At 40.5% G+C, this 15,854-nt stretch overlaps 1 protein-coding gene across 6 annotated transcripts in view; it reads right to left on the bottom strand.

Annotated features, from left to right (window-relative positions):
- Positions 1 to 15,854, bottom strand: part of USP28 (ubiquitin specific peptidase 28) — a 56,904-nt gene that overhangs the window by 18,300 nt on the left and 22,750 nt on the right. For 3 of the 6 annotated variants that reach the window (XM_060017936.1, XM_060017933.1, XM_060017937.2), the window contains 7 exons: positions 10,529 to 10,615; positions 9,683 to 9,820; positions 8,669 to 8,742; positions 7,053 to 7,132; positions 5,640 to 5,788; positions 3,768 to 3,895; positions 896 to 991 (listed from right to left, as the gene is read on the bottom strand). In XM_060017936.1, the coding sequence (XP_059873919.1) occupies positions 896 to 991; positions 3,768 to 3,895; positions 5,640 to 5,788; positions 7,053 to 7,132; positions 8,669 to 8,742; positions 9,683 to 9,820; positions 10,529 to 10,615 (752 nt within the window). Of the gene's footprint in view, positions 1 to 895; positions 992 to 3,767; positions 3,896 to 5,639; positions 6,090 to 7,052; positions 7,133 to 8,668; positions 8,743 to 9,682; positions 9,821 to 10,528; positions 10,616 to 15,854 lie in introns of those variants that run through there. The other 3 variants (XM_069540913.1, XM_060017935.1, XM_069540912.1) reach the window with 2 other exon arrangements.

Here is a 15,854-nt window from a genome sequence, read left to right as displayed (position 1 = left end):
TGCCACAGGTATAAAGTCCCATAAGTCACTTCCAGGAGTATGTGAGGAATCAATCCCCAGCTTAAGTCTGTATTTAGACAACTAGATGATGGATCATAATACCTCTTGGATAAGTTCTTCCTACGTGAGAGAGAGGGAGCTGGAGAGGGGCACCTATAGGTACAGGGTCTTTCTCGGGCTGGTATGGAAGGTTCTGCCCGTCAGGGAAATTACTGAGCTAGCAATGAAGTGGGTAGAGGTGGGGTGGTAGCAGCAAAAATGCTAAGTAGATAAAGGGGGAAAAGCCACTGACAGTGTACTTATGATTTCCTTCCTGCACATTAAATCAATGGGCTCTCTTCTACTAGAGAGAAATGACAATGACTCCTCCTTAGGAAGTCACGTGGCAAGTCCACAGAAACAGTCCTTGAAGAACAGAAGAACAAAAAGGGAAAGATCCCTCCACAGGAGAAAGGACTTGGTATGTGTCACAAATACAAGCCTTCAGTTTGAGTCAGCACCACTCTAGAGAGAACACCATTGTTTTACCTTCCCCAGGCACCTCAAAACCGCTTTCCCAAGACAAAGCGATTAGAGTTTTGTGGCAGTCACCTCTCCTGTGTTTGTGAAAAAGATGGCAAGGAGAGCAGAAAAAGTAAAGAGCTGTGAAATCAGAACTTGGGTGCCCTTCAGTACGCTGCCAATTGTGTGACTTGGGACACTAATGTTCCCTGGGACTACTACTGCACATCTTAAAGACAGTTTCACACGTAGAAACACATTTTTCTTATCTATTTTATAAAATAACACTAGTTAATACTTATAACTCTGAATTTTTAGATAAAAGCAAATTATCCGATTTGAATATCCTACTCTATCTTTCACATTTCTAAGTACAAAGCTGTCTATGACTTACCTTTCCAGTTTTTGCTGCAGAACTTTTATTTCCTCTTTCAACTTTCGAATACACTCTCTTTTACTTCGAACAAGCTCTTTGCTCCTGTACATGTACCTAAGCAAATAATAATCCCACAAACACAATTTACATTTAAAAACATTAATGACACAAAGTTTCAGCAAACTTGGGATACAAGGAAACTGTCTTAATCAGACAAAGGATATCTATGAAAACACAGAGCTAACATCATATTTAATGGTGAAAGACTGAAAGCTTTCCCCTAGTATCAGGAACAATCCAAGAATGCCCACTCTTGCCTCTTCTATTCAATGTTTTACTGGAGGCATAGCCAGTGCAGTAAGGTAAAAAAAAGAAGTAAAAGTCATACAGATAGAAAAGGAAGAAGTAAAGCTGCCTTTAGTTGCAGATAACATGATCATCTACATAGGAAAAGTCAAGGAATCTATGAAAATGCATCAGAACTAATAAGTGAATTTCTTAGTAAGGTCAAAAGATGCAAAGTCAATTTAAAAAGAAAGGGGAAAAAAATCTATTGCATTTCTGTATACTTGTAAAGAGCAAACAAAAAGTAAAGTTTTTTAAAAAGCCTTATAATAACATCAAAAGCAATAATTATTTAGGGATAAACAATCGGATATGTTCAAGAACTGTACACAAAAAATTATAAATCACTGTTGAGAGAAATTAGCAAAGACTCAAGTAAATGGAGCTATATCATATTCATAGATTGAAGGACTAAAAATTGTTAAGATGTCAATTTCCCCAAATTGATCTATAGGTTCAACACAGTCCCAATCAAAATCCTAATAGCTATTAGGGGTTTTGACAAGCTGCTTCTAATATTTAGATAGAAATGGATCAGAATAGCCCAAACAATTTTTTAAAAAGAATAGCAAAGTGGGAGGTTTACACTATCTGATGTCAAGATTTACAATAAAATCACAGTAGTCAGGTGGTTTGTGACCACCTAGAAGGGTGGAATAGGGAGGGTGGGAGAGAGGGAGACGCAAGAGGGAAGAGATATGGGAACATATGTATATGTATAACTGATTCACTTTGTTATAAAGCAGAAACTAACACACCATTGTAAAGCAATTATATTCCAATAAAGATGTTAAAAAAAAATCACAGTAGTCAAGACAATGTAGCACTGGCATAAGATTATACAATAGACAGAATAAAACCTCCAGAAAAAGGCCTACAAATACAAGTTCAACTAATTTTTGAAAAAAGTACCAAGGTAATTCAATGGGGGAAAAGAGTCTTTTCAGCAAATGATGCTGGAATAATTGGACATCCGCATGCCGCCTTACGCACCCTGCAAAAAAAATCCCCTTACCTCATACCATATATGAAAATGAACTCTAAATGGGTCATAGACATAAACATAAGAGTTAAAATTACAAAATTTCTGGAAAAATATCGAAGAAAACCTTTGTGACCTTGGGTTGGCAGATTTCTTAATTAGAACACAAAACCCCACAAACTATAAAAGGGCACTTGATACATTAGACTTCATCAAAACCAAAAACCCCTACTCTTCTAAAAATACCAGTAAAGAAATGGAAGAGACAAGTAGAGTTAGAAAATATTTGGATTTGTATCTAAAATATATAAAGAACTCTTACAACTCAGTATGAACACAACCAACCAAATTAAAAAGTGGACAAAAGATATGAACAGACACTTCACCTAAGAAAAATATACAAATGACCATTAATTAAGCACATGAAAATATGGTCAACATTGTTAGTTATCAGGGAACTATAAATCAAAAGAAAAATAAAATCCTACAAACCCAAGAGAATGGCTAAAACTTAAAAGACCGATAATTCCAAGTATTGTTGAGGATTTGGAGCAAATGTTAACTCTCATACACTGCTGATAGGAACGCAAAACTGTACAGCCACTTTAGAAAAGTTTGGTAATTTCTTATAAAGTTAAAAATATACTTTTCATACAACAGCAATCTCACTCCCAGGTATTTTACCCAGAAGCACTAAAAACCACACCAAGACTTCTATGTGAAAGTTCACAGCAGCTTTATTCATAATAGCCTAAAACTGGATACATATGAAATGTCCATCAACTAGTTGATGGAAAAAATATTGTGGTACCTCCATACAATGTAATACTACTCAATAACATTAAGAAAGAAATCACTGATATATGCAACAACATGGATGAATTCCAAATACATTATTCTAAGTGAAAGATGACGGCCACAAGAGGGCTCATACTGAATATTAATGTCCCTAATTATGACATTCTAAAAATGACAAAAGTACAGGGCCAGAAAACAAGTGGTTGCCTGAAGGTGGAGGGAAGGGACTGACTGCAAAGGGGCACGAGGGAACCTCCTGGGCGATGGAAATGTTCTATATCTATATCACCTTCCGGGTGATGGTGATATTACTTGGCTGTATACATTCGTTGAAATTCATCAGCTGTACACCTAAGAATGGTAACATTTCTTTGTATGTGAACTATATGTCAATAAAACAGACTTTAAGAAGATTAAAATTCTATAATGTAAGTCTGTCTAGGATTTTTTTCTTTTTTCAGGAATACAAACAGTATTAAATGAGAAAGAAATACACAGCAGCTACTCCAGATACTGTTCACCAGACAGCAGGGCTTTCACCTGAAGCCTAGCTACTCAAATTGTGGTCCAGAGATCAGAAGCATCAAACAGCATTGCCCTGAGAGCTTCTTAGAAATGCAAACTCTTAGGTCGCAACCTAGATCCACTGAATCCAAATATGTATATTATCAAGAGCTGCAGGTGAGTCCTATGTACAATACACTCAGTATATGCTCACTGCTACTGCTACAACACATTAAGAAGACAATCAACCACAGAACTCACCTGTCCATATAAATGATCTGAGGAAATTCCAGTTTGTTGTGAATTTTCTCTGGCTGACCAAGGGACTGATTGAACTCAAATCTTGAGAGTTCAAAGGTCAACACTGGAGGTAGTTTTGTAAACCAACGCTATGTCAGGCGTAGAAATGCGGGAGAGAAAAGTTAATTTTAGGAAATAGCAACAGCCAGATTTAAACTATCCCTCACCAGACTTTCTTCCTTTGGTAAATCAAACTCATACTAGAGTTCTTTTTTTTTTACTCCAAACAGTAAAATGACCACTTAGAATCATGCCTTCTTAGAGAATATGGTTAAACACTTCTCAAGACTCCAAATTTACAAGCCAGTGAACAACATTTCAACTCAACTATCATCCTCAGATATGACGACCCTTAAATATGTGAACTTCACCAAGAATCTACACATCATTCACTGCACCATCAGTATTCAAGAGGTTTAAAACCTGGAGAAAATGGCTAGCCTAACCAAAGAATTAGAAATTGTCCAGAAAGATTAATATGTGTACATATACTATATACTATTTATTTACAGTCTATTAACCATAATTTGAATCCCCTTTATTTCTAAAAAGGAAACTTGAAATAGCTTCATGATTATGAGTTCTGAAGTTTCTGAGAAAATCTCTGGATTCCAAGAATTTACAGATCTCACAAAGGACTTAGTCAAATCAACCTATAATGTTGCCTTGAGTTTCAAGAACAGAAAGCACTAAAATATAAAGAAGATCTCAACTGTCACTGATAGTAGATGAGGAAGAAGCTAAACCCGGAAAGGCATTTCTGTTCAATTCACCTGTATGCCAGAGGTCTGTATGAACAGCTTTAAAATGTTCCCTTTACCAAAGATGCAAATAGCTATATTCCCTCCACATACCCTTGTCAGCATGAGGAGAATCCAGACAGCCTGTCTGGCCACCTCAGAGCTATACCTAAATATGCACAATTTTCTTTTTTTTTTTTTTAATAGAGAGGTCCCATTCTTGAATAGAGGTCTCCAGAGGTCTAAGTCGCTAATGAACACTCCTTGCCTTTTGTAAGAGCAAGCATCAGCTCTGCACAGATGGCACAGATGATATGCCTCCCAATCAGGAATTAATACTTTCCTTGGAAAGCTAGGGAGGCAGTAGCTCTCTCCCAGTTCCAACACTGCTCTACAGCTAATACACTTTTAACAAGGCTCAAGTCAGGCTCCCTATTTAATTCAAGAAAGATTTTCTTTCTCTTATAAGTAATTACTGAGTTGGACTCATATAAGGCACAATTCTGTTCAAAATGTATGATGAAAGGAGAATAATGCAAGCTGTGTGGTGTTGGCAATTATGCTACAATGTAACTAATTCTTAACGGGAACTTTGAGATATTAATTACCCTTGCTTGTAATTCCCCCTTTCTTTCCAACCCACAAAAATAAATAAATGAATCTTACATTTAAAAAATTTTAAAGCAAAGGCAGAATTTACAACTGAGAAAAGTAAACACTATAATAGGGAAAATATTCTAAATGGCATACCATAGGAGTTAATCACTGTACTTTTACCCTCCGAAAATATGGAGGCAGTGGTTCTCCCTACTCAGGTACAGGTAGGCTTCAACAGAAAGAGAGAAACTTGATCATACTTAAAACGTCAGAAGCAGCATACAACCTTTATACGATTAACTCAAATTCATACAAGAATTTATTCATCAAACACTAAGACTCACTAACTCTTATCAACTCATGAGAGACTTCAGACTAGTTCAAGTCCTGTTAGTGTAAAGTTATTTAATATGTGATGTGAAAACATTTTGCCCAAAAGCTCAGTCCTATTTAACTGGCTTTGTCTTGGCAAAGCAAATAAAAATATCCAACTCACCTCTTGTCCATATTTCACTGAATGATCGGAAGGAAGCAGCTCAATGTCACCCTCCACCATGGCCCCTTCCAAACATTCGTCTAAGTTGCGATAACCATTTACCTGAAGGGGATACTGGCCGAAGGTCTCATTGTTACAAAAGGGCTTCCCTAGGCAAAGAAACAGATTGCTTTTTAAAAGACATCACTACTGCTATCGAAAGCTTTTTTCCTGGCACCACACAGACAGTATCTTCTTAATTCAGCAACTTGCTGAGAACTGGTTACAAGTATACTTAGCCGGGATGGCTACCTCTAATGAACCAGCGGATCCAGGCATAGATCATTAACAACTGCTAACATCACAAAAAGAAAGACAACCAACTATGCCTCCTAGTCAAAGACTGTCCCACCACCTGTGAGTTAGTCTTGACTAATTAAAAAGCCTTACCTGAATCTGGTCAAACTCTAGATCCAACTATCAAGTTACAAAAAGAGGAGCAAAGAGGAACATGTTAAACTATATCACAGATACGCAAGCAGCAAAATTTTATTCTGTAGAGAATATAAGAGAACAAACAACCTAATTTCTTAAAAAATGTATTTCAAGGAAGAAAGAATGGATGGAAGGGACAGTCTGCAGATTTTGAAAAGAACTTAAAAGACCAATCATAAATGAACCACATTTGCATCCTGATTAAAACAAACTGTAAAAAAGTATACATATGGGGAAGTGTATTTATTTTTACATATGTAAAATTATATATTTATATACACATGAAATTGTAAAACGAATTGGGCGTTTGAACACTTGACTAGTTATATGATATCAAGAAATGCTGTTTTTTGGGAGTGACGGTGGATTGGATTTTTTTTTTTTTGGCCACACGGCATGGCATGCAGAATCTTAGTTCCCTGACCAGGGATTGAACCGATGCCCCCTGCAGTGGAAGCACAGAGTCTTAACCTCTGGACCACCAGGGAAGTCCCTGGATTAGACTGTTTTACAAAGCCTATCAGAGGGGTAAAAGAAGACAGGTGTTAGATGGAGAATGACTGGCCATGTGTCCAACATGCAGCTTAGATAAGCCCCTAGAGTAGACACACTTTTGGCAGCCTGACTCAATGAAACCTTGAGATTAGATAAAACAACAGAGAAAACTGATTAACATCAGTGTGTGTCTGACATTAATACCAGATTTAGGCTGTGCAAATATTACACAATTCAATATAGCAACTCTGAGACGAACACTGTGCCCGTTTTACAGATGAAGAGACTGAGGATCCAGGATCTCATGTAATTTGTCCACGATCACACACATACTAAGAGGCAGAACCAGTATTCAGACCTGCATTTGTCTGACTCTCAAGCCATTTCACAGTAATACAGATGTGGTCACAAGTCTAGAATTAACATTTAGAGCAGAGAATTTACCTTCATGAATCCCTTCAGTGAGGAAAGTACCGTAGAATAGCTGCACCATTGGATTTTCAGATTTGTTCCTGGGATTGCTGCTTTTAAAACAAGGAAACAATTCTGTATCATTTGGATCAGATAAGCAATACATTAAGCCAAACCAGCATTCAAAAGCAAAAATAATACATTTTCATCAACCCTCAAAGATCTAAGTATGCTCTAAAATAAGTAACGGATTAGTTCAGTTCAAGAACTCATTGAATAGCCAGGGCATGGAAGCAACCTAAGTTTCCATCGACAGATGAATGGATAAAGAAGATGTGACACATATATAGAATGGAATATTACTCACCCATAAAAAGAAATGAAATTGAGTTATTTGTAGTGAGGTGGATGGACCTAGAGTCTGTCATACAGTGAAGCAAGTCAGAAAGAGAAAAACAAATACCATATGGTAACACATTATATATGGAATCTAAAGAAAAAAATAAAATGGTTCTGAAGAACCGAGGGGCAGGACAGGAATAAAGATGCAGATGTAGGGAATGGACTTGAGGACACGGGGAGGGGGAAGGGTAAGATGGGACGAAGTGACAGAGTGGCATGGACTTATATATACTACCAAAATAGATAGCTAGTGGGAAGCAGCCGCATAGCACAGGGAGATCAGCTTGGTGCTTTGTGACCACCTAGAGGGGTGGGATAGGGAGGGTGGGAGGGAGACGCAAGAGGCAAGAGATATGGGGATATATGTATATGTATAGCTGATTCACTTTGTTATAAAGCAGAAACTAGCACACCATTGTAAAGCCATTATACTCCAATAAAGATGTTAAAGAAAATGAAAAAACAAAAAAACCCCTCATTAAACAAGTATATACCCAGCACTGTACCAAATTCTGGAGACACAAAGGCAATACAGGCATGATCCCTGGCCTTACAGAACTGCAAGTCTAACAGGGGAGTCATACATGCAAATACATGTGTGTGTGTACATTCAATATATACATCTATATCCAGTGACAGAAATATATAAGGTATAGAAGTCATATAAAGGTAAGAATGAACCCTCTTGTTCAGTTTTCCAAATGAATATGAAAATGTTTTCCTGGTGGCACAATAGAGATGGAACGAAAACAGCCTATTTCTATAAGCCTATCTTAAATTAACTATGTAAGATGCTATTTGTAAAGCTGTTTTATGAGTTTAAAAAAAAAACTTAGGAAGCAAGTATCTCTGCATCTGTATTTGGCAAGGGCTATTTATATTCTTTGCTTTGAATTTTACTTCTGTCAGTGATTGAAATAATTAAATTAAATGTATTCATATTATACCTCCATTCTTACATCAAGGATTGATTTCTATCTTTCAATACTTTTACAGCACAGGTGATGACTTTTAAAAAGTTAACAGTTATGACCCTTTTAGAAAAAAAGTTACAGATTAATATGATTATCTACAGGGGGAAAACCAAGGGCAAGGGGGATAAACAATGACAAATATGAGTGGTTACCCCACAGGGTTTGGTAAAAATCAGCAATTTCTAATTGAGAAGAAGAATTTCCCCCCAAATCATAATTCTCACTGGCCCGCTGTGAGTAGGAAGGATGTAGAAACAAATCCTCAACACTCACTTAACATTAACAGCTAGCTGGAATGCGTCTTCTAGCCAATCCAGGAGCTTGTGTGTGAATTCACTCACATCTTGCTGTAACAGACGCACAAATTGCATGAGTTAGACCCAACAGTATACTTAGGGAAATGAAAATATGCCCTTATCCCACCAATGGTTAAGATTCTATTACTACAAAGGACTTCTTTTTTAGGTCCAAATGTCGTGAAGATACAAGGAACATTGGAACCCAGCTGCTGCAGACAACACACAAGACCCATTGGGCGATTTCTGATTAGAAGGAAATGGGAACACTACCCCTTCCAGCCACATCTATTTGTAACAAACTAACAAAATCTTCCAGTTAGGCCTTGAAAAAAAGGTCCAAAGAACAGACTGAAGTTCTCTAGAACAATATGAGATCTGAATGGAGAAAGGAAACCTTTATGAAATGTTTTGAGAATTTTGTAGAACTGCAGGACCTTTAGACAAATAGATAAAAAATGTAATTTTATGAAGAAGAAGCTGCTCTAATAGTGATAGCTTTGATCTGAATAAGAGGTAGGGAAAGGAACGTACTAGAGTCTAGAAGAGAAAGACTGCTCAGAAAAGCTACTGAACTCAGGTTTAGATCGTTTTAAAAATAGGATTTCTATTTGGGCCATCCCAAGACAAAGGTGCAGACAAAGGACAGACTTTCCTTTTCTCGGTGACCCTCTGCCATGATTTACTGAGATATTTTCCAATCTCCTCCTTTCTACTTCAACAGCCCCTGGAAAATTCTATTCTTTCTACTATTTTTTCTTCTTTCCTTTAAAACAGCCAGCCTCCCCCACACAACACGTACATGCACACACTTTTTTTTACTTGTTCCTTAGGCATTACAAAGGGCAAAAGCAGGCACCCGGAGTCCTGCATAGTCACGTTCGTAGCTTATTACACAGCTGAAACAAGGCAACATCACAGTAGTAGTAACAAGGCATCATTGCAAACTCCAGAGTCGAGGGAAAGAAGGAGGACTATGGGCTTCCTGTACCTGCTGCTCCTCAGGCGATCGGAATGCTCCCTTTAAGAGGTCCAGGGCTGCTGAAGGGTCTACAAACTTGCGATTTGATCCCATCATCAGAGCAAACAAATACTGAAGCTCCTGCATAAACACGATATTTCTCTTTTCCTGCAGGAAAGATAGCGATGTGTACTCTTATGACCTCATATTTGGAAAATTTGAACACATAAAGAAAAAAGTGGTCAACAATCTCTAATTTATATTTACAAAGTTCTAGATTGGAATCAGGTCTCAAACTGTTATAGGTACTCTGATAAAGTCTGTGTAGGGGACTGCCCTAAACTCGAGAATATCTATGTAGAAGCCAGAGAGAGAATAATGTCAGAAAGCAAAAGTGTTTATTTTCTAAAACCGCTGCCATCCCTCCTTTTGGGAAAGGCATCACCAAGGGAAATCCTGGGAAGGGTTACATCTCAGCAGGAGGCTATATCCTTTGGCAAGAGTGGACTAAAGACTCTTCTAAGAAGGCCCAGGCCTCCCGGCATGATGTCATCCACTCGCATCCCTCAGCGCAAGCGACTAAAGGAGCCTGGAGAAGGCGCAGACAGACAGGGGTTTCTAAATCTCCCACCCAGAGGCAGAAAAGCTGAGGCCATCAGGGTGACCTGCCCCTTTCTTAGAACTGTTTTCCTAATTTTATTCCTGCTTAACTTTACATTATTTCTTGTCACAAAGAAAGAAAAAGAGCCATTTGGAAATGAAAACAAATGTTGCACAAGCCAAAGAGCATCACAGTAACCAGCTTTAACCAAAATTAAAAGGCCTTTGGGAAGAATGGGACTAAACAACAGTGAAGATTCCTTGACACCAATTTACCGTGTGACTTGGACAATTTTCAAGTACGTTCTGTGGTAGGCTATAGCTGAGGACAAGTCTTCGGAATTCAGGCAATTGAAACAGAGACTGAAATAAAGAAATGGATTAATAGCCTTTCTTTCAAAATAACTGCAGCAAAAAAATATTTTTTACCTTAAAAGTATGTATAACTGTCAACCTAGTAATTCTACTATGTCTAAGGAAATAATAATGGCTACACATAAAAATTTCGCCAAAAGGATGTTAATCCTTTTTAGGAAAAAACTAGAAAAAACCTAATGGCTAGCAGGAAAAGATTAAATAAACTACAGTACATCTGTATAACGGATTATTATATAGTCATTAAAATAATACTGTAGAAACAATGCTTTCATAGAAGGACAACTACACAGTAAAAATGAGTGATCAAGAGCTACATGTATCAACACAGATGTATCTCAGAAATATTCTGTGTGAGAAAAAGGTGTAGAAAGATAGAGTATTATATTGTTCATAAGAAGTTTAATCATATAAAACAACATGATACACTGTTTAGGGTTACATACACCTGTGGTTGTATCTGTGTGAAGGGGGTGGTGGTATGACGGGCGATGGGTACAATGGGGACTTAACAGTACAGGGATTTGAAACATTTCTTTCTAAAGCTTTACTGTTCTCCACTCTTTGCCTTAAATACTGTATTTTAAGAAATTTTAACAGATATCTCTGGCTAGCAGAATTAGGGAAAGGAATTCCTTTTTACTGTTTGTAAATCATACATTTTTCCAACTACGAATATCTTTTGAAAGTTAATGTTTTAAAAAATCTCTTTATGGGCTTCCCTGGTGGCGCAGTGGTTGGGAGTCCCCCTGCCCATGCAGGGGACATGGGTTTGTGCCCCGGTCTGGGAGGATCCCACATGACGCAGAGTGGCTGTGGGTCCATGAGCCATGGCCGCTGAGCCTGCGCATCCGGAGCCTATGCTCCGCAATGGGAGAGGCCACAACAGTGAGAGGCCCGCGAACAGCAAAAAAAAAAAAAAAAAAAAACCCCTTGTATGAATATAACTCCTCATCCCAACATAATCCTCAGATGAAAAGCCCTCCAGCCCACAGACTGGAACTCTTGAAGCAGCATCCTGGGTGGACTATAAGCCTCCGACTTCCCCCACTCCACGGCAAGCTCTACCGGGATTCAGCCAATAGGAGGAGTGTACACCTGGACTGGGAACTTACGTCGGGTTAGGATGTGATACCAAAGTTCTATCTGGAGCCGGGGCTGGGATGCTCAGCTCTACAAGCAGCCCCATCTCTTCTCTTCCCACCTCCCATGTCTACCTAGCGCATCTCCATTCCTCCTGGTTTCATCCCTACTCGGCTGACTATCCCGTAACATGTTCCAGCACTTCTGGTCTACCTTGAGAAAACTGGCCTTACGTTCTCAAGTCCCTTCACTCCACTTCCTCACCTTCACCAAAATCTGGCTTTTCCCAAAGATGCTATTATTCTTAAAAACTACAACAGTGTGAGCTGATGTTACTCATTTCCCAAACCAATATCAACTTGATCCTCCAACATCTGCTTCTTCTCCTGTAGTCTCTGTATCACTAATTACATCCTCCTCCTCCAGGCATCAAAGTTTAGAACTTCAGAATAATCGTTGACTCCTTTCCCTTTATCAACCATTTACATCCAGTAAGAAGTCCCTTGCACTCTGCCTCTGGGGCGCTATTTTATTCATAACCACCTCCTCTCTCAGTCCCTATCACCTGCTCTAATCAAACTCCCATCACTGCTCACCTGGATCACGGCACATCGTCTCCCTGCCTCTAGAACCTCCTCTGTATCAGCCCACTCTCCACACAGCTCCTTCTAACTATCTTTCTAATGTAACCAAAATAAAGCACCTGATTCACTGAAGACTGTCATATGCTGAGAGCTCTGCCATCCTTACTCGGTGACTTTGGTCAGTACCCAATCCACAGGACATCCTGTCAGCTCTGCCTTGGGAATAAATCAAGATTCCAACCTCTTCTCTATTTCCACGGCTACCAGCCTGGTCCAGGGCAGCACGGCCTCTCAGTGATGACTGCAGCGGCCCCCTTCATAGGTCTCTCCACTTGTATCCGCGCCCCTCCATTCTGCTCTCCTCACAGTGGCCCGAGGGAGCCTTTTAAAACTCGAGTCAGAGTCCATTACTCCTCTGCTCAGAACCCTCATGACTCCCCATCTCACTCAGAGCAAAAGACAAGTTACCTCTCCAGCCCCACCTCCAGTGATCCTTGCTTCCGCTCCTAGCATTCCTGCCACTGGGGACTCTGACGTCCTGTGAACACGCCAAGCTCACTCCCACCTTGTGGCCATTGTTTGGTGCTTCCCCTTCTATATGGAATGCTCTCCCCCGACAGTCGCCTGGCTCACTCCCTCGCCTGCTGCGTCCAGGGCAACTGCTCCAATCTCATCCCCTCACGCGGCCTAACCTAACATCGTAGTTTATGTTGGAACCTGCTCCCGTTCCTCCTGCGGCAATTCCGATCTCCCATACCCTGCTCTCTTTTCTATCACACTGACCAGAGTTTAACATACTATATAAACATCTATGTAGTTAACTAGTTAGTTTTTCAACTATTTATTGATTCCTATTTCAACTATTTATTTTCTATTTATTGTTCCTTGTCTGTCTTGCCTCACAAGAATCTAAATCCCTAAGGGCAAGTCTCTGTCTTGGTTTGGTTCACTCCTATATCTCAAGGGCTTAGAACAGTGCTAGGCACACAGCAGGAGTCCAATTCACATTTTCTGAGGGAACACAGGTACTTTTGTTCAGCCGAGGGACCCCCCCCCCGGCTCCCATGAGCATCTTACGTCTCATGACCTATTCCTCCACTCCATCTCTACATACCCAGGATATGTCAATACTGGAAACACTGCCGCTTCTCAGATCACAAATTCAGAAAAACCTCCTCTTGAACCATAACCTGTCTTCTGGCTCATTTGTTCAATGACCCACAGGACACCTGTACTTTGACGTCATCAGGAACCCAAGCAAACAGACCTCTTTCCTGTCCTCCCTTTCTGTCTTCATTTCTCCCTCTCCCCAGCTTTGATTCCGTGGTCTCTACCCATCTTTCATTAAATTCTCAAACTGCTCTTTTTTTTTGAAACAATCTCTTAGTTTTTATTTATTTATGTATTTATTTATTTGGTTGCACTAGGTCTTAGTTGCAGCATGTAGGCTCCTTAGCTATGGTATGCGAACTCCTAGTTGCAGCATGCATGTGGGATCTAGTTCCCCAGACCAGGGATTGAACCCGGACCCCCTGCTTTGGGAGCGCGGAGTCTCATCCACTGCGCTGTGCCACCAGGGAAGTCCCTCAAACTGCTCTTTTGTCCTTTCACCATACCCAGCAAATCCTCCAACTTAAATGAATTTAATTTTCCACTTAAGCGTTTTGGAGAACTGCTAAGAGAAGTAGTCCCGATCAAACAGGACATGTGGGTACCACTATACATTTAAGGTCTACAACCTCAAGGAGACCTTCACATTTTCAGAAATCCTACCACTGTATTCTGGCGCCAACTGGTTTCCCGCTGTTTACAACAACCATTTAAACTTTCACTCCCTTTAAAACCTGATTCTGTCACTCTTGCACTCTGCCTCAAAAAATGGCTGCTTATTTCAGAGGAAAAAACGACTACTAGGAACTATTTCTACTTTAACTGGCAGTCATCATTTCCTCCTTGTCCTCTCCCCTGTTACCCTCTTGCCCTCTTGCTGTCGGAGGCCAAGCCCTCCCCACACGCCCTGCTCTCTGTCCTGTCCTCCCATGCTTTCTCAGAAGCCTTTCTCAGTCATCCCCTCCATAGGCTCGCTCCTTTCACCATCTCTCACAGGAGGGAAGTGAATCCAGGGAAGGGTCTCGGTCTCAATCTCAATCTCTCCCTCTCTCTCAAAAGGAAAAGAACTGACTCGTGTCCCTCATTCCCCAAGACCTTCCTACATCCTATTCTTAATGCAGAGGCCAGTGAGCCTCTTAAAATGGAAGTAGGATCGCAGCACTTGTCTGCGCCAAACCTTCCAATACTTTCCCACCTCACGTGATTCCTGAACCCTCATCGTGACTCCACGCTCCCCCTCCCCCGCCCCGCCTCCACCACCTCCCTGCACTCACAGCTGTCTGTTCCCCCTCCTCGGTCACTCAATTCCAGCCTTCTCCCTATTTCTCAGCTCCTGACCTGAGTCTCTGAACTTGCTGTTCCCTGTCTGCAGTGTCCTCTATATAATTATATGAAACATTCTTCATGGAACTACATGGCTCATTCCCTCGCCTAAGTCAGGCCTCTACTCAGATGCCCGCCTTAGCAGAAAGGCCATATGTAACCCCCCTATATAAACAGCACCCCTTCCCTCTCTAGCTGAACCCGTTCTAGCCCCTCTTGCCCCCATTCATTCATCTTTATAGCACTTACTGCCATCTGATATATATTTTGTTTCCTGTCGGTCCCACTCTTTTCCAAGTAAACTCCATGGGAGTTAGGGCTTTGTTTTATCCACTGCTGTTTCCCCAGTGCTAAAACAGTCCAGGCACAGAGTAAGCTGAAGGAACCCATGGATTTTATGTGTGTAAACGGAGGGTTCCATTTTTGGCTAAGCAGCTGGGTCGGTGTCAAGTACTGTGAAGGAGAAGCCGGCAGGGCAGGATCAAGTGCTACACTGCAGCCACGTTAAGTTTAAGAGGCAACACGCTCCCCAGGGGAATTCATCCTCTAGCTTGGGTTTATCACCATCTACATGCTACTGATTCCCAGAACTATATCTGCAGCCCAGATCTTTTTACTGAACAACAGATTCACATAGATAACTGCCTACACGGTATCTCCACGTGGACCCTCAAACTCAGCATGTATAAAACGAACTGAAATCCCGCGTTTAACACTCACGCAAATTATTCCTCCTCCAGTGTTAAATGGCACTATCGTCCACCTGGTACCTCAAGCTAGAAACCTTGCAGTCTTTCTCAGCCCCTCCTGCACATATCCCTACCCGGTTGTTTATCAAATCCTATAGATCTGATCTCCTAAATACCTCGTGAATGCTTTGACTCCTCCCTTCCATGGCTTATGCCACTTCTCTGTTCCAGGCCACCATCATTTCCTTCCTGCCTGGTCATTTATGATAGCCTCCCAAAGACTGATTTCTCCTTATTAGCTCTTGCTCTGCTGTAATACAGCATTCACCAAAACACCTCCTCAACCTATTTATAACCACAGAAGATTCTGTTTTCAGTACTGACCAAGTTAGACACAAGAGCATCTAGGTCGAAAACACAAGAAAGCAACCAAAACAC

The sequence above is a fragment of the Delphinus delphis genome, chromosome 8, assembly GCF_949987515.2.
Source record: "Delphinus delphis chromosome 8, mDelDel1.2, whole genome shotgun sequence".
Taxonomy (NCBI): Eukaryota; Metazoa; Chordata; class Mammalia; order Artiodactyla; family Delphinidae; genus Delphinus; species Delphinus delphis.
Note: the sequence above shows the minus strand (reverse complement) of the source record. Positions and strands in the feature narration are given on the sequence as shown.